This window comes from Notothenia rossii (assembly GCF_949606895.1).
Source record: "Notothenia rossii genome assembly, chromosome: 11".
NCBI classification, from domain to species: domain Eukaryota; kingdom Metazoa; phylum Chordata; class Actinopteri; order Perciformes; family Nototheniidae; genus Notothenia; species Notothenia rossii.
The window spans coordinates 14,371,487-14,392,337 of NC_136910.1; the positions used below are offsets into that span (position 1 = coordinate 14,371,487).

The 20,851-nt window shown below is 39.4% G+C and overlaps 1 protein-coding gene across 2 annotated transcripts; it reads right to left on the reverse strand.

The window, feature by feature from the left end:
* Nucleotides 1-17: 17 nt before the first annotated feature.
* cUnh10orf90 (chromosome Un C10orf90 homolog) lies at nt 18-18,923 on the reverse strand. 2 transcript variants are annotated; one of them, XM_079659463.1, is made up of 11 exons: nt 18,791-18,923; nt 17,917-18,679; nt 13,980-14,046; nt 11,606-11,697; nt 8,438-9,698; nt 6,815-6,967; nt 6,396-6,520; nt 5,321-5,492; nt 3,627-3,690; nt 3,205-3,295; nt 18-1,688 (listed from the first exon to the last, which is right to left on the reverse strand). In XM_079659463.1, exons 2-11 carry the CDS (start codon nt 18,508-18,510, stop codon nt 1,650-1,652), a joined length of 2,658 nt encoding a protein of 885 aa, XP_079515589.1. In that variant the 5' UTR covers nt 18,511-18,679; nt 18,791-18,923; the 3' UTR covers nt 18-1,649. The 2 variants fall into 2 exon arrangements, 1 of the variants encoding a protein (XP_079515589.1); XR_013804029.1 differs by lacking the exons at nt 18-1,688; nt 3,205-3,295; nt 3,627-3,690; nt 5,321-5,492; nt 6,396-6,520 and having other exon boundaries at nt 6,839-6,967; nt 7,985-9,698.
* Nucleotides 18,924-20,851: the final 1,928 nt, after the last annotated feature.

Genomic DNA, 20,851 nt, shown 5'->3' on the forward strand with positions numbered 1-20,851 from the left:
TTATTATGTCAATGCACTTTGGGGAAAAACAGAACTTTTTATTCCTGGAAAAACATTTATAGTCTTGTTTGGAATACAAATAAACATGTAAAAAGAAAACTCAAATATATAAAAGAAAACATATAACTCCATTCCAATATAGCATATAGTTGACGTTTAAACAATGACATTGTATAGTGAAACTGTCTTTGTGAAGTTAAATAGCAAAACAACACACAGCAACTTGTTTCTCTAAGCAGCAGTCATGGTTCATAGACGTCTTATTCTACTGTAGTCTAAAATTACTCATTTTCGAAAGAGAGGAACAATTATGAACCATGAGTGCTGTTATAAATGATCTCTTCTCATCCAAAACACCCACATGGAATAGAATTCACCAAAAACTGTAGTGATCATCGTTCTCCTCCAAGACATCAGTGTAAATGTAGATGGATGAAACAGTTGGACTATGAAAGATCTCTGACTTAAAGGCTAATGAGGAAAAAAACAATTAGGAATAATGAAGAGCGTCTGTTATTTTTAAAAGAAATATTCACACATCTCACTTTTGATTTATGCCCAGCTCCATAATGTTGTTTAGCACTCTCACTTTGGATCACTCACATTTTAAATCTGCAAAATGGCACTTCTTAGTCCATCATGAGACTAAAGAAAGGGACAAAAGCTCTATTCAAATCTGCACTGTCCATTAACAGGGCATTTCCAGTGAGAAGAGGTCACACGGTCTTACAGCTCATAGCTGGCACTGGATAATAGCAGAGCACCCTTCAGGCTTCATATTTGCTGTATAATGAGGATGACGGCTAAAGAGTGTCCTGGAAGGGACTGAGAAGCATAATGAAAGTTTCTGATCACTGCTCCACATCACATGAGATCATGTGAAAGTGGTTGTGTGAGGACATCAGTGCTTACTCTGAATCCCATTACTTGAAGTATTCTGGGAAAAAAAGGCAATTTGCAATCAAGTGAAAACAAGATAACAGCGATAAACAGCACATGAATGTTTTTTTGTCAAAAGCAAATCAGTCGGTGCGTTTATGAGGCTCAATGTGGTATTTAACCAAAACAGAATGTTAGGACAGGACTTCGTACATTCCTTTTGCCATCTTCATTTGTAATTGCATGGCACAAGGGCTTTTAAAACAGCTGATGCACAGGGAAAAGCATGTGTTTTCCTAAAAAGACAGATCAATGGCAATGTTTCAAAAAACCCAGAAGGTCTTTTAACAACACATTTTGGGATTTTCCAGATCCTTAAGGCGTCAGATAATCCTGTCTATAAATCTACCGTGTCTTGAAATGCTATTTTTAAGAAGGACATCATTATCTTATGGCTGGATTTGTACAACACATGTTGGACATGTTTTTTGTTTTTTGTCCAGATGTGAAGAAGAATTCTGGAAAAACCTTCAAAGCGGAGGTACACTAAGCGATGTTAAATGACTGTCTGGACATTCGGAAAGATTGCCTTACTTGTATCGTATAGAAAAAAACAGATGTTAAACTCTGTTACTTGAATAATGATGATACATGAGAGAAACAAACGGGGGCCAAAAGGACATCATATTATGTTCAGCACTGTCAAAGGGCAAAGGTCACTTCTGCCATGCAATGCTACAGGCTTTGTCACATCATCTCTTCATCGTCTTTCAGCTGATGCTCCTTTGAAGAATCTGATCCAACAGTTTCTGTAATAAGAAAACAAAGAAATCAAATTGTTAAAACACTTGGTGGCTATTGAGCTCTTGTCCTCACAAAAAACATGTGGCTTTTTTGAGAAGGCACTCAAACAGTTTTGAAGCCTGCTGTCTTGTTATCCACACACTCAGGTTTCCACTCTTTTTTTCAGGACCCTGCTTGATCTCTGGCACTGCCCCTCTTCCCGGTGTTATCTGCTGTAGCAGCAGTGAGGGTATAGCAGCTGCATGTGGGTGCAGCTCTGCTGAATGGTGGCACTGCACTGTAGTGCTCTCTGCCACTGAAGGGCCTTTTGTTTCACACTGAACACAGGCCTCATACACTCAGCACAATGACACTGTTCACGTTTCTCTCCATAATGAGAGAAGGGTGTATAGAGTGTTTTAAGAGAGCAGCTACAATACCTACAGCAATGAAAACTGTCCTGGGTGATATTCACTGATTAATGAAAATCAAGGAATAACAGCCATTTCAGATGCATAGGAAGTATTTTTCCTTTTCTAATCAACTTTTCTAATCAAGCTACTCAGAGAAATTCAAGAAAATTGCAAAAGTATGACAACAGCGACATCTAGTGGACTAATAAGGTCATTGTTCTCAAAGCAAATTCAGTGTCAATAAGAAATCCCTGAAAGGAATAAATATTCAATTCAATGTGACCCTTTTTAGAAATAAACACATTTTATTCCTGCAGTTACATCCCTTATTAACTTTTTTTCAGCAAAACAAAGATAACATATTACATATCATATAAACTGTATAACAAGTTCCCCAATCTAATGTGTGCACAATACAATTGTACTTATCATATCCCTTTTAAAGCGGAAAATGCCCTCATCACTCATCATTTTGTCAGATATTGTATCTCATTATTAATGCACTTATAAATCCACAAGGCCAACATGTCCCCCTCAACAGATGAATATCCTTAAATGCGTTATACATCGAATTTACCTCCTGTTCATTGGGTTTCATGGTTACAAATATATTTCCACTCTTTCCAGGTATGATGGACTTGCTAAGCAAATTAAAAGCCATACTTTTTCACAGCTGCATTGCTGTAAAGAAAGGAAAGGGGAAAACACTTTGGCCATTACTAAATGTTACCCTTTGGAGGTAACATGCTTATGTTTTAATGGAATTCAGTGCATCATTTATGCATATACCTTTTGATAAAAACCTCAGGGAGTTCATCATAGGCAAGCTTGGTGCTTCAAATACTAAGAGAACGTAACACTTAGTCTGTTTAAAATAATGCAGTTCATCTAGATCTGTTAGTTACACCCATTAATACAAAACAATTCCTCACCTACATTTTTGAAAATCATCTTATTCTACACACTTTCCAAATATCTTGATGCATTGTTTTATACACGTATTCACCAAATGTATATCTGGCATCTTTACAATAAATAAACATACATATATGAGGGTTCGAAGAAGCGGGTTATTGAGGTTTAATGGGTTTTATTGATCAATGTTTTGTAAAAGAGATGAAGAGATTACCTTTTTGAAAAGCTCAACTCGCTGTCTGTTTGTCAAACACACCTCCCTCTTCTTCTCTTCCTCTTTTTTTCTCTTCCCCTCTCCTTGCGTTCTGTAACAAAATAATGTGTGCCTTTTATGATTGTTGGTAGAGTTGCAAGTAAAGAAAAAATATTCTGTATAAATCCACAGTCTAACACTTCAATCTAAAACTACTTCCTAATGGTTGTATATACCATGAAGCAAAAACATAAACGAGTGAGGCAGGAAGGGAAATAAAAAACAGAAGTAGAGCAAAAGTCTTGGTAGAGGATTTTTTGTAAGGAGATGTCAACGATAGAGGCTCTGCGTTCCTTCACACATGAAAAGAATACAAGAGATAAGGATGCATCTTCTTACAAGAAGAGGCATCAGACATTGTGCTGAGGTGAGGAGACACTCACCGCTTAGATCTCAGCTGCATCTCTCTCCCAGTCATGGCTCTATCTCTGGGTTTCAAAAGGTTATCTGGAAACGGGAACATATGCACACACACACACACACACACACACACACACACACACACACACACACACACACACACACACACACACACACACACACACACACACACACACACACACACACACACACACACACACACACACACACACACACAGTTCTGATGAGTTGAAGGTTCAAGAGCAAGAGCATGACAGTCTAGCTTTTCCTGATGTTGAACAGACTGAAAGCCTCCTCTCACACAACAATAAGAGAAAACATGTTTAAATGAGGACCTTCTCAGGATATTTTATAATGTATAATTTTATTATCATGCAAGAAAGTTGAGGTTCCAAAATCCGGTATACTGTACATGAACACTTATGAAATTGTGATTTAGAAATCTCCCATTTTCCCAGCAGTCATTGCCCACTGGTGTATTTTCCGTCTTGGCCACTAGAGTGCAGTAAGAGCTACACAATCACTGTCACAAATCTTTACATTCTTTATTGTTGCCTGTGAAAATCTCACCAAACAGAACACTGCGCTGCGAGCTTAATGAAATGTGAAGGTCATGGAAATACTTTTGCTGGAAAAAAAATCACGCTATAACCTTGTAATTTCATAGAGGAGCACTTGCATATATATATATATATATATTATGCAATAAAGCAATTTTTTTCGCATCTTACTTAAAGTGGCTTTTATTATATTTAGTCACAGCTCTCTCGCTCCTTCTCTCCTTCATGTTTTTTCCCATAAAAAGCAGACTTAACTTTATATTAAGCTGAAAATGTACTTATTATTATTATTATTATTATTATTATTATTATTATTATTACACTATTCATGTAATGGCCGGTTATGTGATCAATCACAAATATAACAAATTGTTTTTTTATAGTGTTTTCTACAATTTTTTTATAATTGATTAAGCTTTTCTATGCAATATCTGTTAAATAATTGCTAAACCTAATAGTACAACATTGAAATGTGGTGTTTGAGTAGTCGTAGTGTATCAACTACTGATAACTCACTCTTTTGGCTTACAGAAGAGGGTTGTAGTGGATTTAGCAACTCTTAAAGCAAAAATGAATGTGTACGTTGTATATAATTAAGCAAAATGTTACCTATACACAATTTAAATCCAAAAAATGTTGATATAACAAAGAGAACTCTCTGCTCCATAGCTTCCCTTGATAACTGGACTTAAACTCCCACTGTACATTCTACATATATATTACATTTAATATTTAATAATCCATTCCTTGCGCAATTAATGTATATATAATATCCTGCTTTATATTTTGTTACTGTACATTTGTATTTCCACATGTATATATTTTAACTTTTGAATGCTATTTTCTTTCTATTTCAGAAATATTTTGGATTGTTTATTTCTTGCGTTTTAATTTCTCTTATATTGCCTTGTCTTTTAATGCTACTGCAACGCAAACATTTCTCAATTTGGGATCAATAAAGTACTAATCTATCTATCTATCCATCTATCTATCTATATGGACCATTAAAAACAACACATACTGGCTGAATTGGCTTGCTCTTTGTTGTGTGCCTGTATGTGTGTGATTGTGATGTGGCAGCTGCAGCATGACAATGAGCAGTGCAGCTGATGAGTGAGGTGAGGGTGGTGCTGTACCGTTCAGAGAGATACAGCGGCCACCGCGGGCTCTCCTCTGCCCGACAGCGGCGTCTGACCGAGGGTCCTCAGAACCTGCCAGCCCCCTCCTCTCCTGCGCCCGTAGCTCCAGCTCTCGCAGTCTTCCCTGGGAGCGACTGATGAAGTCCGGTCTGGACCTCTGCAGTGCGTTCTGCCAAGACCAGAAACATATTGCTCTTTCTGACAAAACACGTAAGCCCAACTTCCCACTCCAACTGCCCCTGCAATATAGCTCTGGGCCACCCCTTGGAACACTCCAAAGTAAGCCAGTAAAAATGTGTCATTCCCTTTTGCTGACACCTACAGTAAGTGTACTTTACTTGGTGTTCAGCCTGAGGGTCAAAATCCCCCATGGGGGTTGATATCAATCTGACCGGTCAAATAATTAACAGCAAGGGGATTTAAAAACAACAAACTGTTTTCAAGACTCTTTGGTTGTACTTATTTCAACCTGTGTAACTAACAAGATGCATTCAAGTTGCGTCACAATAATTATAAAAGTGAGTTACAGACTGAGATAATTCACATCCAACACCACTTTCTCTGAAATCTGGGGAGTATTTTTGGTGTGACTTGCAGTTCATGTCATATTATTTAGAAACATGCTGGACAAAAATTAAAATGTGTCTTTATTAAATCACTCTAATTTATATTTTTTATTTTTGCTTATCTGTAATTTGAAATTAGTGTGAAACTGTTAGTTGCTATTAAGGTAGAGAGACCTAGACTATTTATTTTTCTTAGGATTTAACCTAAAAACAAGTTAGGTAAAGACTTATTTAAGCTAAAAGAAGCATACTTGGATAGCATCATGAATCTTCTCTGTTAAAATACTCAGAGCAACGATTGATAAGTCATAATAATAGAACACCAAGGTCAGTAGAACAACTTCACATGGGATGAACCAGAGAGCGTGTGAATGCGGCATTAGACATTGCAATGTTCCAAAGGGACACACACATTGTCTGTCATATCTATTACATAACATTCTTCTTTTGAGAACTAAAGTCCCAATCAAATTGTTTTATTTGCTAAAAAAAACATCTGAACTTACCTGTAGAGAAATAGTCTGAGGTGACCTTTCAGCGTCAGGACTCAGTGAAACAAATGCAGCATGGGGCTGGTTGTGGTGCCCGATTGTTCTTTGATCTGGATGTGGCTTCATACATTTCCCTGCATCTATCACAAACAAGAAAATCAAATTATTTTCATTTCATTTACACGTGCCTTGGCTTTAGATGCCATCTGGGCCTGCCATGACATATTTTCTTCATGGTATCAATCAAATATTCACAGTATGGAAGAGCCGAGACATTTTGACTACCGGTACATCTGTTATTGATTCAATGAAGGATGAAGCTCTGAAAACAAAGTGTTGGGCTTGCAAACTTGTCAGCTAATTGTAACAAAGATCAATGTTTTATAAGGTGAGAAATTCTGATTACAATTAGAGGAGGAGAGAAGTTATGATACCTGTATTTCCTTGGGATGACGCAGCAGAAACCTTCTCACAACTGTCACTTGGGGTTTTCTTCTTACTAAGTTGTCTTTGGAGTTTGATATTTGCTATGATGGCAGCTGCATTGAGGGCAAGCACTTCCTCTTGAGACTGATTGGAGCTGGGATCTGAAACACAAGAGGACTTTAACGTGAGTGAAGGGACAGTAAAGCTGTGACACTGACTGCCGTTGGGCTGCTGTGCACTAATCCCTGCCTCATTTTAAGGTTGACTGTATCAAATGTTACATTTAAATGATGTTGCCTACAGGCTTTTTTAATGAATTGATGACTCTCGTAATGAATGTGATAAAGAAGTTAATTAATTCACACAGAGCTAAGACATCGTGAACAAAGAAACACACTCAGCAAAATACTCCCTTCTTATTTTACGTTTTACCTGGATATTCAGCAATCCAAAAATACCCATAATTAAACATATTACAATGGTTTTTTTTGTTCCTTGTGAGGATATTGTACACTCTTCACATCCACTTTAGAACTGTGGTCTCAAAACTAGGACTTTTCTCAGGGTCCCAAATGAGGAGTTCAGACTTAATGGAAAAACGTTCAATTCACAGTTTTTTTTTATCCTGGAGTGTCAAAAGATAAACGCAACAACATCATCTTCTCATGTAATGCACAGCTGAAGCATTAAATAAAATAACTTGCATCTTGATGTTAAATGTAATAACTGAGGCTTGAGATAAAACTTGACAAATGACACTTTCAAACAGCTCTGCATTTGTTTGATGGAGAATTACCTCTTTACTTTAAATAGATCAAATTTGACATTTTATTTAATAAATATATTTACTTTCTTGCCAAGAGTTAAATAGGAAGATCAATAGCACTCTTAATATTTTTGAGAGGTATCGATCTTCTTATCTAATTCTCAGTGAGAAAGTCTATTTACCAAAATGTCGAACACAACTCAATACGTTAAAACTCGCTTTGGTTTATCGAACCACAACCAAAAACCAAGCATTACATCTGAAATACAAAGCTTTCATGGACTGGCCCCTGAATATGCCAACAGAGTTTTGTCCCCTCACTAGAATATTACAAATAAATAAACCTAAATGTTATAGCTACAGTACATCACAGGATCTGGATGCCAAACAAATCATAATGCTTTATTTTCACCATGTTTAGCAGCTTGTGATTTTGTCGTCCTCCCCTGTGCTGTCAGCGAAAAAGTGAGACTAATAGATTATACATGCAAAGAGTTGTGTGGTCGAAATGAAAGAAGGTGAAAATGAGAAAACTTGTAGGTACCAATGGGCCTCTGTGTCAAAGCAATGCTGTTTGACATTGGCGCAGATATGTGTCAATTGCACTTAAGGCAGCAGATAAAGGAACAATCCAGTACAATCTTATAACGCCTATCAATAAGACATCATTGGAAAGACAATATCAAACCTGAGAGTTCAACCCCAGAAAGCTGCAGGGTGTGCAGCAACTTGAAGCTAGAACACACACACACAGCACAGAGGAGATGTATATTTAGACATCGCCATCCTTTGAAAATGGAGATCAGAGACAAAGGGAGCCTGTGTGCTGACAGGAAGACTGTCAAGGGGGGAAAGAGAAACCTACCCGGGGCCTGGATGAGAGTCAGACTGGGGGACGCTCTCCTCTCTGAATTCTCAGACGGCCATCTTTCTTTCTGGCCTCCGTTCGGTGCGTCTGGCGCTTCGTTTGCTGATGACGGCCGGCTGAGGACACTGTCAGAGTTCACAGGGTTGATATTGGTCTCTTGTGGAAGCCCAAAGCTCCATTTCCTGATGGCTGGTTGTCTCAAAATGTCTTCACTTGGCTCAGTGTGTCCAAACATATTGCCATAGCAGCTCAGTGGTCTACTAGGCCTGCCAGATCTCTGCCCAACAGCCTCTGGGGAAACCTCGGGGGCTGCTATAGCAGGGGGGTTGCTGAAAAAAAGCTTCAGAGAGGATCTGTGTAACGTCCCACCATTTTGCTCTGTGTTTAAGTTGGATGTATTTGTTTCTACAGTAGAGTTTGGCAACTTTGTGGATTCTACAGGGTGATGTGAATGATTCCCCTCACTCCACATGCTGTCTTCATTGTACACTCCCTCTGTGTAGCTGTGTCTGTACTCCGGGTGCCTCGGGGTCCCGGCCCCTGCCTTGGCTGGACTGTAGCTCTCTGTGTGCTCTGTTACTTTGATGATGGTAGCCTTTCTTCTGTGCACCACTGTGTCCAAAGCGTGGCTAGTTGGTGAGGTTGTGCTTTTTGCATTCATGACAGGCCCGGAAGTCATCCTGTGCTCCATGACTTTGACTATAGTGGCCTTCCTCAGCACTGTGACCTGCCTGGAGTTTGGGTCCATGGGTTGGTGGGCTAGTGGCGGAGAAGGGGAGTTGGAAAAGGGGTTTTGGCCAGGCAAACTAGATGATCTGCACACTTTCCTAGAAGAGATGGAAATAGAGGAGAAGCCAGCTTTGTTCTGAGGGATGATTGTTGTCACAGCGGAGTTTGCCTGTGAGGCGGTGAACAGTGGGGGGGTTGCCCTTATAGGCTGAACACTGCTGGTCCTGTGCAAAGGCGCGTGTGACTTGTTTGTTTCGGTGTTGCTTGTCCCTTGCAGCAGAGTGTGTGGTTTGCAGGGATCAGCAAAAGTGTTTCGATGTGGAGGAGGAGGCTTGTGGGGGTCTATGCTGGTTGATTTCATCAGAGGTGGCTTCCTGTTGGTGTCTGAGCTTGTCCCTATGGGGGACTCTTTGGACTGACTGCCTCCAGGGAAAGCCGACACCCTCTTGGTATTCCAGGCTCTCTTCAGAGCTTGCCAGCCTACAGGTCTGTCCCCTTCAGCAGCAGGAAAGCTTTGTTTTTCTGGCACCTGCAGCATGTGGATAAAAGAGATTTTAAATAATAAAGACACTTAATTATGCATGGAAACCCCATTCCACCCTATTTTTGCTAATGCCTCCTGCTAAATGTTTAGTCATTAATCAACACAGCAGACATGCTGTACAGTACATTCATCTGGTCAATTGAGCTCTTGTGTGGCAAGTACAGAAAATGAAGCAGAACTTAATTTGATACGGCATGACATATTGACAACATGACATAATCTCTAATAGAACATTTCAACGGCGGGTCAGCTGTCTTGTCTTTCTTAAGGGCTTTGCTGTTTGTTCTTTAGTCAGATGACTCTCCCCATGCTTGACACAGTGAGGCAAAGCCAGCACACAGCGTGACTTCACAGAAGCAGAATGAGACTCTATCCTAAAAAGAAATGGAAAAACAAGAAATATGCACATATTCCGGTCCTTGGACCAGAGGATTCTGAAGGTGTTTTTTTAGAACATTAAGAAATACGGATTTGTCCCTGATGCATGGGTGCATGGTAACCAAGTACATGTTCTCAAGAGCTGTAAGGAAGTGCTTTTGTGATCAATTTATGTTCTTTAAGAAAAGTTTGATGCTAATACTTTGTACTTTTGAATATAGGTATTTTAACAGTGTATTTTAACAGTGTATTTTAACAGTGTATTTTAAACTGTGGTGATCATTTTACTCAAGTAAATATTTGAGTACTTTTTTTCACCACTGCCCTGATGCAACATAACATCCTGATCCCTAATTCATTATTGTTCCATAAACCTCATTTCAAAACAAAGTATGTGATTTTTCCTCTGAACATGCTTTTGCACGAAGCTTTGTGGTGAACACTTTTCATCAAAGAGAGTAAACTGTTTGGAAAAGGCGTACAGTAACGTAGTAAATTGTTTTAAATACTTGCAGCAGTCCACTGATACATTTTCTCTTTGGCGATCAAATGTAAACAATGCACTCATTTAATAACTTGAGATTATGAAAGTGATAATTAAAATTGCAGGCAATGTAGTTTTTCATTTGCATAACATGTCTCATTTGGCAATGCTTTGGGTAAAGGCTTTTAGCAGGCAGACAGCACACAGACTCTGACATCTGTGCAAATAAGGTTCATAAGAAAATAAGTCTGCCATCGGCCTTTATCTTGATCACAAGTCTTTTGTTATCCTTTTTATTTCAGGGACTGATGAGCAATTCCAAAGAGGTATCAAAGCTTGACCTGCTATATTTTCTATCATTTGTTCCAAGTTCCATTGAGCATATTTTAATTGTTTTGGTTAAATGTAAGTAATGCAATCTGAAAATATGTTTTCATAGTTTTTCCCACGGAATGCTACACTTGAAATCAATGTAATTTCCCTTAGCTTTTAAACAAATGGCTTGCACCATTTATTATTTACGGCCATTTATTGGACTCTTTAGGCAAAAGTGAGTGATCAGAAAAATCTAGGAGTCTAGGTGTCCCAGAGACAAGTGAGATTAGACTAAATTAAGTCCAAATGAAAATTAAAACTTTTGTCTATTGCATGTATCAACAAATATTTAATAGGAGTGCATTTCAACTTTTTTTTATCGATGTGAATAAGGCCCTTAGTTTCTTTATTTTTTCTATTCTCTTTACTTCATTATTATTATTATATATTTAACAAAATAAATATATAAACATTGTAGAAATGCTATAAGTATAAGTAACATCAATACATAAGCAAATGTGAACCTAACTTCTATACTTTGCGAAAAAGAAAAGAAAATAATTTGCGCAAGAGCACGGTGTTATCAAGCATAAGACTATTAGAAGACTTAATGTCACATCAGTGTCCAGGCTGACATACTATGCACTCCCAACACACACAGACCCACCGATATCCTACCTAAATGTAAAAAAAGTGTAAAACAATCGTACGTTACCAGTTGAATTTTGTGAGACTCTTGGTCAGGTGACTGCCACGTCTTCACACCCAAAGCACTTAGGCTGTTGTGACTCCTCTCCACCTCTCCATCTATGTATACAAGCAAAACAAACTGTCACATTGCTCACAAGACATGCTCTCTCTCTCTTTCACACACACACAAACAGAACTTAGGCCGTCCTTCCTGTGTGTCAATGTTGACACTGTCAATAATTGACGTTAGCACAGTAAAGTGAATCTAGCACCACCCCAGAGCCACTTCTCTGCATCCTCAGGAGGCCGAGCAACTTCACTGGTCTGCCTCTCAGCCCTGACTGATACTCCATTGCCAGCCCGACGGCTTGTCTGGCTGCATTTCCACCTGCTGCTGTTACCATGGCGACTGGCTCTCACTTTGGGATAACCCCTCGAATGCTGTGTGGGTAATCCATTTTTCATTTTAAGTGAAAAAATAAGAGACAAGGTGAAAATTGCACCACTTTGAAAATGTGATTAGACCTGAAAAAAAAAAAGTTGTATCTACATAGGGGTCCTCTGGTCTCTTTCACTCACATTGTTCCACTTGCTGCCATTACATCTAATGCATTTCTTTGTAAAGGGCCCCATATTAACTTGTGCCCCCAGAAAGAGCTTCTCTCATTACTTCCTGGCTCGAATTACCTTTTTTTCTGAATCAACAGCAGCTTAACATCCCAACGAAAAATAAAGAAGCAGGACCATATGGCAAACACCCTCTGAAGTCACAACCCTCCCAATTTATTCCTCATCCCCATTAAGTTTAATCTAAATAGTATGTGTGCATACTATGCCCCTATCCCCCTTGGATGACAAAATCCAATTTTATTATCATCTGTTCATTAACATTGGGCCGTTTTGTCCAGTAAATGTGACTTTTGTGAAAGAGAAGGCATGGAGGGTCTGCAAATGGACCTCAAGTATGATTCTGCAAGGGTTCTCAGAAAGAGAGAACCAGAAAGAGGGAGAAAGGGAATGAGAAAGTGGTGGAATAATTTGCTAGCTGGAGTGTAACCGAGTCAGTTGGAGGAATTGTGGAAGGAATTTCTGATAGTCTCATTTGTTTTTCAGATGTGGAATTGTGGATTTAAATGTACTGACAGCTGAGGAAAAGCAACCAGCACCGAAACAAGACATATTTGGAGGCACTTCTCCACAGAAATGTTTGTTTATTGGCGATCATCTTTCTCTAACTCATTGCTGGGATTTCAGCCGTGGCAAATTTGATGCACCTGAGTAGCATAATTGTTCACTGTGAAGTAACTAAAAATGTGACATCTATTGCCGATTTGATTGGCTATCAGATTTATAATTTATCTAAGGGCATTGCTGGAGGTATTCCATGTGAAATGCAAGTTTTTCTTCAATTATTCTTTAATATTAAAGGGTTGAACAGAAGCTATCATGCTTCATAAGGCTTGATGAATAAATAATCAGACCTAGCATGACATTATGTTACACTTTATACTTAGATTATACTTTTCATCCTATCTTACAGCCTGTGCACGTAACTAATAATGTGTAGCCTACAGTATATGATGTCATTCAGGTTAATACTTGAAACACCCCTTTTCTATAAGAGTTCCTTGCTGCCATGGATAGATTGCTTTGAATTCTGCAGGCAGCCCGAGCCTTGCCAGGATGATCTCTGGTATAAACAAGGATAGGGCTGAAAGATCCAACCTCAGATCAAACTCAGAGAGTATGGGCCTGCCATGTTCAAAGATTAACAGGGCTCCTTCTTCAATCAGTCTGCATCTCTCCTTATCTTTCTGCCTCCCCCCGCCTCCCTTTCCTTCTCTTTTCCCTCACCTAGCGCCTTTCCTTTACCTGAAATCCTGCCTAAAGACTGGAACAACAGTCAGGACGTTATACTTGAAATTGATTTTATTTTAGGAGCAGAAGGTTGTTTAAAGTGTTCACTTACAGTGTGAACTCTTTAAAGAGGACAGGGGCTGCATGGAGCCTATTAGAGGCAGGTAAACTATATAGCTAGTCAGCCCTGAAATAAGCTTTTTATTCTCCCTCTAGCCAACCCAGCCCCTGCAGTTACCCCTCGGCCATATTTGTTCCTGCACTGATTAGGCACTAAACATCCATTGAAATGGAACCTTTGGGTGTTCAGGCAATTTTCTGTTGTGCAAGAGAGTAACTTCATGCTTTTTCATTATGTTTGACCTTTTTCTTCAAGGTACAACTTTTACATAAAAATCAGTGTTGCATAATGGAGATTTGATTGGTATTAGGAGATTATTTTAGGATGCGTCCGGCACTATAGTTCGTGCTGTTGGTTTGTATGTCCACAACAATTTCCGCAGTTCTATTTGTCATACTGCAAAAATCAAGAGCTTACATACCATGGTGCCTGTTGGCTGCTGTTCGATTCTTCTGAAAGGTTGGAGTGATGGCTTGTTTCAATTTCAACTATAAAGAAACAGCCCATTAGAAAGAATAGTGTAATATATTTGGAAAAACACGTATTCACTTTCATTCTCGCATTTAGATAAGATCACACAATCACATCACTCTCATGTTTGATGGTAAACATGGAGCTAATACAAATAGAAAGCCAGCAGCCTGTTAGCTTAGCCCCTCACAAAGATTGGAAACATGGAAAATGTTAGCTTGGTTCTTCATGAAGGTAACAAAACATATAAGACAAACTCTAACACTCACTAATTAAAAGATTGTATCTTGTTTGTGCAAACCAATTTAAAAAACTTGCTAGCTATCCCCATATGTAATTCTTCCTTGTTTTTAGTCTTTGTGCAAAGCTACGCTAATTGGGTACAATTTATTTTGTATAGTCTACAGCAGTGGTTCCCAACCTTTTTTTTACCAAGGCACCCCTGAAAATATTTCTCGACCCCAAGGCACCCCAACTTTTTGTAGATTTAAAAACCACTTCAGAGCTTAAACTAAAAACCATAAATACACCATAAATTGGTTTTCAAATGTGTATTTAATTGAATAGAACATTTTATAGAACAAATAATGTATTCACACATAATAACAAGAACCAGACTAAAAATGTCAACACCATTTCTATGATGAATTCAATATTATAAACAGGCCTACTAAGTAGGCTCTTTTGTTTTGGCTGAAAATAGTAGGCCTACCTGTGTAAAAACACGAATACATATCAATACTGTACAGTTATTATTTTACATTTGGATTTCAAAAGAGGCAGGCCTATGATCACTTAGATTAAATAATAACTTAATAGAATTGGAGGGATGAAACAATGCCCTCTGACCTAACTGTGGTCATGTGACTCATCAACCACATCCCAAATATGAAACATTCTGCATTTCGCTATCCAGATAATAGCCTACTGATTGACAAAATCATAAATCATACATTTATAAGAAAGGCACACAAATTAACATCCAAACATAAACATTTCTCAGACCGTTACACGGTGCTAGTGTAGGGTGACCAGACGTCCCCGTTTTCCGGGGACAGTCCCCGTTTGTATTGGCCTGTCCCCGGTTGAAACTGTCCCCGGAAATGTCCCCGTTTTTTAATATACGTTAAAAACACATAGCAAGGAGAAATAAAACGTTTCATGTCAGGAAACACTGGGTAAACACTACAGACTGTGATCAAGCCAGCCCCCACTTCGGAAAACACAGTCAAGCCAGCCCCCACGTTGTATTGCGGTGCGCGAATATCCTATGCTTTACGGTAGAGGCCTGTAAAAACTGCCTTCAAAATAAAAGCGTTTACTCGGTCAATAACAAATATACCTAAAAAACACACCAAACATATTCATATATACTGGAGCTTAAATTAAGAAATATGTCCTATATAATGTGATCAATAATCATTTAAAACAAACTACGTATAACTACCACATTATAACTGAGTGAATGTAAAATGTAGGATACAGTTATGAAGACCTATCTAACATTTCCACTGGGTGACTAATTTCAATTGATGTTGACATCATCTCACAACACTCCTAAAATAACATTACTTTCTGAAGCATAATTTAAAATGTATGCTGTTTAAAATCTCAAATGTAGATCTATTGTCCATCTATATTTTGATTATTATTTAATGGAAACTGTCCATAATCAAAGAGTCATTCGAAGTCAATCAAAGACTTATTTCACTTCAGGGTGATAGCAGGACACCCCATCTAATTCTGATTTAGAGTTTCAAAATAAAATACTTTTGAAGTCTCATGTATGGGCGATCGTCCTTCTTTTTTTATACAAGGATAAATAAAAAACTGTCAAATTATCAAAGACTTATTTCACTCCAGGGTGATAGCAGAACACCCCATCTAGTCACTCAGAGAGAATCAGGACAATCTGATGTAGAGTTTCAATATAAAAGACCTTTGTAGTCTCATATAAGAGCTATCATCCCTCTATTTTTAGATAAGAATAAAACAAAAACTATCCAGTATCACAGACTTATTTCACTTCAGGGTGATAGCAGGACACCCCATCTAGTCACTCAGAGAGAATCTGGACAATCTGATGTACAGTTTCAAAATAAAAGACCTTTGAAGTCTCATATATGAGCTATCGTCCTGTTTGTATCCAACAGTTAAAATGTTTAAATTACATTGAACCAGAATTGTCCCCCTTTTTTCTTTAACAGTGAAGAAAATTGGATATGTTAATGAGATTTTGACCGCAAAACTCAAAATGTCCCCGGTTTTAATTTGGAAAATCTGGTCACCTTATGCTAGTGCGACACTTGTGCCTGCTTTTGTGAGCAGAGTCTCTTGATGCGTGGGGGGATAGTGGACAGCGCAACGCGGAGGTCCTGTGACACTGACAGCCGGGTCCGGGTCTTGTTTTTGACATATGCGAGTGAGGAAAACGCCAGCTCGCACAAGTAGCAGGTTGGAAACTGTAAAAGCACCTTGATGGCACTCTCTGAGAGGGATGGATACTCGTGTCCCACAAGCAGTCAAAAATATATCCAGACGTAGTTCCCCGTGCTTCAGTTTCAGGGAGCGGTCCATAGATAGCTTTGCGAGTTCATCCTGAGCTCTGCTGTTTAAACTTGTGGCTGATATTAATGTTATTTTAGACTTATTTTGCACTGCTGTTCCATCATGTTCTGTCATCCCTGCCTGTGTTGTTGAGGGCTGGGGTGCTTCTTTATTTATTGTCACTACGTAACGGTCCATCTTGAAATTATTTGGCGCGAGGATAAAAAGCTGCTCTGCACACCGTAAACAATGACGGCTGACGTGAATTATGATAATTTAAGCTGTTTAATATTTCTAAATCTGAGCAATATACGTTTTATTAGCTTATGAACTGCATTGTACATGTAATAAATAAAGTGTTTATGAAGTGAAGTTTATTAAGTGAGAAAAAAATGAGAAACATAAAAATACGTTTTTTTGCGGCACACTTGGACAGTGCTCGCGGCACCCCAGTGTGCCGCTGCACACCGGTTGGGAACCACTGGTCTACAGCCATGAGTGTTATCAATCTTCTGATCGACCTCTCAGATAAGAGAGCAATCTGTATTTCCCCAGAATGTCAAGCTATTTCTTAGAACATAAACCAGGGCTCCCGCTCATGAATATCATTGTCCCATTTTTTAAAATAAAGTTCCTGTCCTTAAAAATCCCCTAAAAATCCAGGCACTGGAACATAATAGCAAAGTCAGTGCTGAGGTTGAATTGAAGAGTCACAAGGGAAGGGATGTGCTTTGAGCATCAGATCAGTTGAAGCCCTGGTACAGCACAGCAACTTATTGATTTTGAAAGTCATATTATCTGTAATAGCCTCTACACCCATTGAATGTTCTCTGTACATTGACTTGCATCCTCTCAGGGCACAAAACTCAATCTCAGAGCTCCAAATGAGTCACAAACCTTTTAGAAAATGTGTGTAGTTCCTGCAGAGTAAGCGGTTTTCAAAGGATGCCTGAGCTGTGCCTTTGCCCTGGGTAACTGAGACTTGACTACAAATGGCTCTCTGTAGTGTGTTTGAGTCACGGCCTTGCCTGGTAGCCTACTACGCACCATCACCTCCATTACACACTGCTTTACCTTCAGACTTACAGAGCTTAAAATGTGTCACTGACAAGTCATAACGAAAGTCACACAGCCTGAGAGGACGTTAGTACCAAGTCCAGGGTAAATAAGTTCAGGGTCTTTGAAAGGCACATTTTAAAAGGTTGATACATGGAAGAACAGGGAAGAATGCTTCAAAATATATCTTATATTAAAGACGGGAGGCATAATCAAATATAATTGGTCACTTCCTTCCTTTGTGTTAAATGTTAAAGCTTTGGTTAGTTTTTTTTGTGTTTTACCTGGCCTGCAGATTGGTCCGAAAACCTTTGGTGGCAAGCATCAGCCACCATCATCACTCTTCTTTGGATTGGCAGCCATCCAATTTTGACTGGAGCAATATTACTGAGGTGAGCCTGCTCCTTCTTTGGTGCCTGCATCATATGAGCTCTCTCCCAGCTTCCTCTGTGCTCTGGAGGAGAAATAAACCCTGTTTGGAGGGACTCCTGGCTGCCCAGCGAACTCTCACACCGACTGGGACTCCCACATGAAGATGAACCCCTGCTGAAAGAGGGGATCCCTGGCTGTCTCCAGGCACGTCCGGTTGCCTCTTGGGGAAGAGCAGGCATGGATGATGTCCGATCACTGAAAGCTGGAACCTGATCATGAACTGGGGCTCTGAGAAGTTCCCTCTCTATTCTCTGTAGGTGCTCCAGCCAGCCGTCCAGCTGTCGTCCTTCAATGGCACTCTGGGGCCGTGGTGCCTGTGGAGGACGAGAAACTCGGGGCAAAGCCTCTCCTTCTGGTATTAAGCTGCTCTCCCAGTAGGACTGATCTGCGGATTTCCTCCAGCTCGGAGCTCTCCGTAGATGGGCAGCTGGCGTGCGGAGAGTCATCCTAGGAGCTCAGGTATCCAGCCTCGAGTTTCAGCCCACAATGAAAACCCTTTACAGTAGTGGTATTAATCAGACTCCCCTAGCTCAATAAGACTTCTGACCATGAGGCATGCCTGATATGCACTGCGAGGAATAAGTAGCTACAAGAATGCAGGAGGTCATCGTTGATCTGTTTTGAGAAGGTATCAGGATTCACATTGCAATTAGAAATAGTTGCAAATATTCTATGTACAAAAACACCCTGCTTTCATTACTCCGCTCCTGTGTTACTGATACTTACCAATCCATCCTCTTTCACTTGCTCCCAACTCTTCATTCCTTGGTGGTTTAGGAAGTAAACACTCTCTGTCTTGTTACAAACTAGGTGCTAGTGGGTACTGTCTCCAGTGAAGCATTTAGCTATGTGAGGGATGCTTTGCTGAACAAAGGACTTACTGAGCACAAGGGCAGAACATCCAATACAGAGAGGGAGATGGGAAGAGACAGAGGGGTGGGCGGGCTGAAAGAAAAAACTAACACTTGTTGATGCAATACCAAAAGAAACAATATCTCCATTGAAACAAAGAACATCATTGATATTCAGCATTTTAATTATTAAACCATCCAGTTTGGGGTTTCTGCAATTCAGACACAGTGTTGAAAAGAGCAAATCAAACTTTCTGACATTCAGGCATCCTTACAAATGATAGCGCATTACTAATTAGGAGATTATCCATGTTGTTCCATGAGTCACTTACAGCTTCAGAAATCCTCTTTGTTAATTCCCAGTGTTTATGCTCTTCCCTGTGATCTCGTGGTTGGTGGCTGATGATGAGACCTTATATCCTCAAGCGTCTAACTGAGCCATGTGACATTTGCAAGACTTTCTTTAAAATGGGCCAGTGTCCTCTTGGAAAAATGTAGCATGACCCACAAGATGACCCACAATGCATGAGTGAAGGGTATTCTCAAGATAGAGATATTCTAGCTGGAGGCCATGTTTGTATCTAGTTGGCAGATAAACACAAATCATCAAAGATACAACTTCTTCCTAAAAATAATTGGCATTTGCTTGGATGTTTAGTTATTTGTTGTGTTTCTCAGTGGATCATCAGTCCCAAATGTTTTTCAAAGCGATTTCAGTGCCTCTTGGTGGTATAACATTTCCCAAACATCTTAAAAAGACAGAGATAATGAAGATACATCTCGAATATCAATTGCCGCGACCTGCTTTAGGACACCTTGTAAAGCTGAGAAGCAACACACAGAAGGAATATGCCACGGTGTAATGCATTTTGCATATTTTTGTACTATTCGCTTGGAAAACAACATCAAAACAAATCAAAAGCTCAGTTGAGCAAGAGACATTTAAACCAGGTTAAAAAGAAAAGGATCTTGGAAATGAAAATAACCTTGAAAGCGGCACCGCCCTCTGCTGGCAATTCTCCAACACGACAAGTGGACAAAGTGAGCAAATGAGGGCATGGGGGTCATAAGTTTGAAAGACTGCTCTAAAAGATGACATGTAACCATAAACTGGAATATTTGTGCTAACAAGATAAATAATGATGAGCGGATGCAAATGTGTGCATCAGGTGCCTCTGTCCGATGGCTTCTATCTCACAACTGCAGCTCAGTAATAACTCTTATTACACATCAATGCTCAGAATAGTTTGGCTCCCAGATCCATCCTTAGGCACAACAAGAAAGAAAGAACAAAGGAAATGGAAAAAGACAGCATGGACACAAATGTTGTGGTTGAGCTTATCAAGGGAACAATAAAAAACCTGTTAAACCCGAGCCTGTTTTTCAGGTTTCAGGCTCGAAAATGACATTCCCAGAACAAATGACCATATCTTCCCTTCTAAAAGGGTTAAATTAATAATCTTTTTTCTCAAAGTAATGATAAACCTGTCAGTTGGATGTAGAAAAGTCAGATTCAATATAGATGTTTTTTATTTTAAAGAAAATTCAGATTGAACATGGTAAAAAAACAGTAAATGATAGTGTCCGTCCAAAAGATATTTTGTACTTATAGACAAGTTTACGCGCCAAAACACGGGTAGCGCCATAACCCTACACAAATGCACTTCATTTCCGCCGGAAGTCTTTTGCACAGCGTCTGTCGGTGTAAACCGATGTAAACAGTCAGACGGGCACTGGTGTAAACACAGCGATTTCGATGCTAACAGTGATGCTAGCTTGGGAACACGATTCTACTTCTTTGACTGGAGATGGCGTTACTCTCCCCCACCCGAATTCAGTGCAAAACTGGGAGGATAACATGACGACGTGGCCCAGCATAAAACCAAAATAAACTGCCTTATTTAGGTCATGCCCACAGGAGCCAACAGTTGTCTGT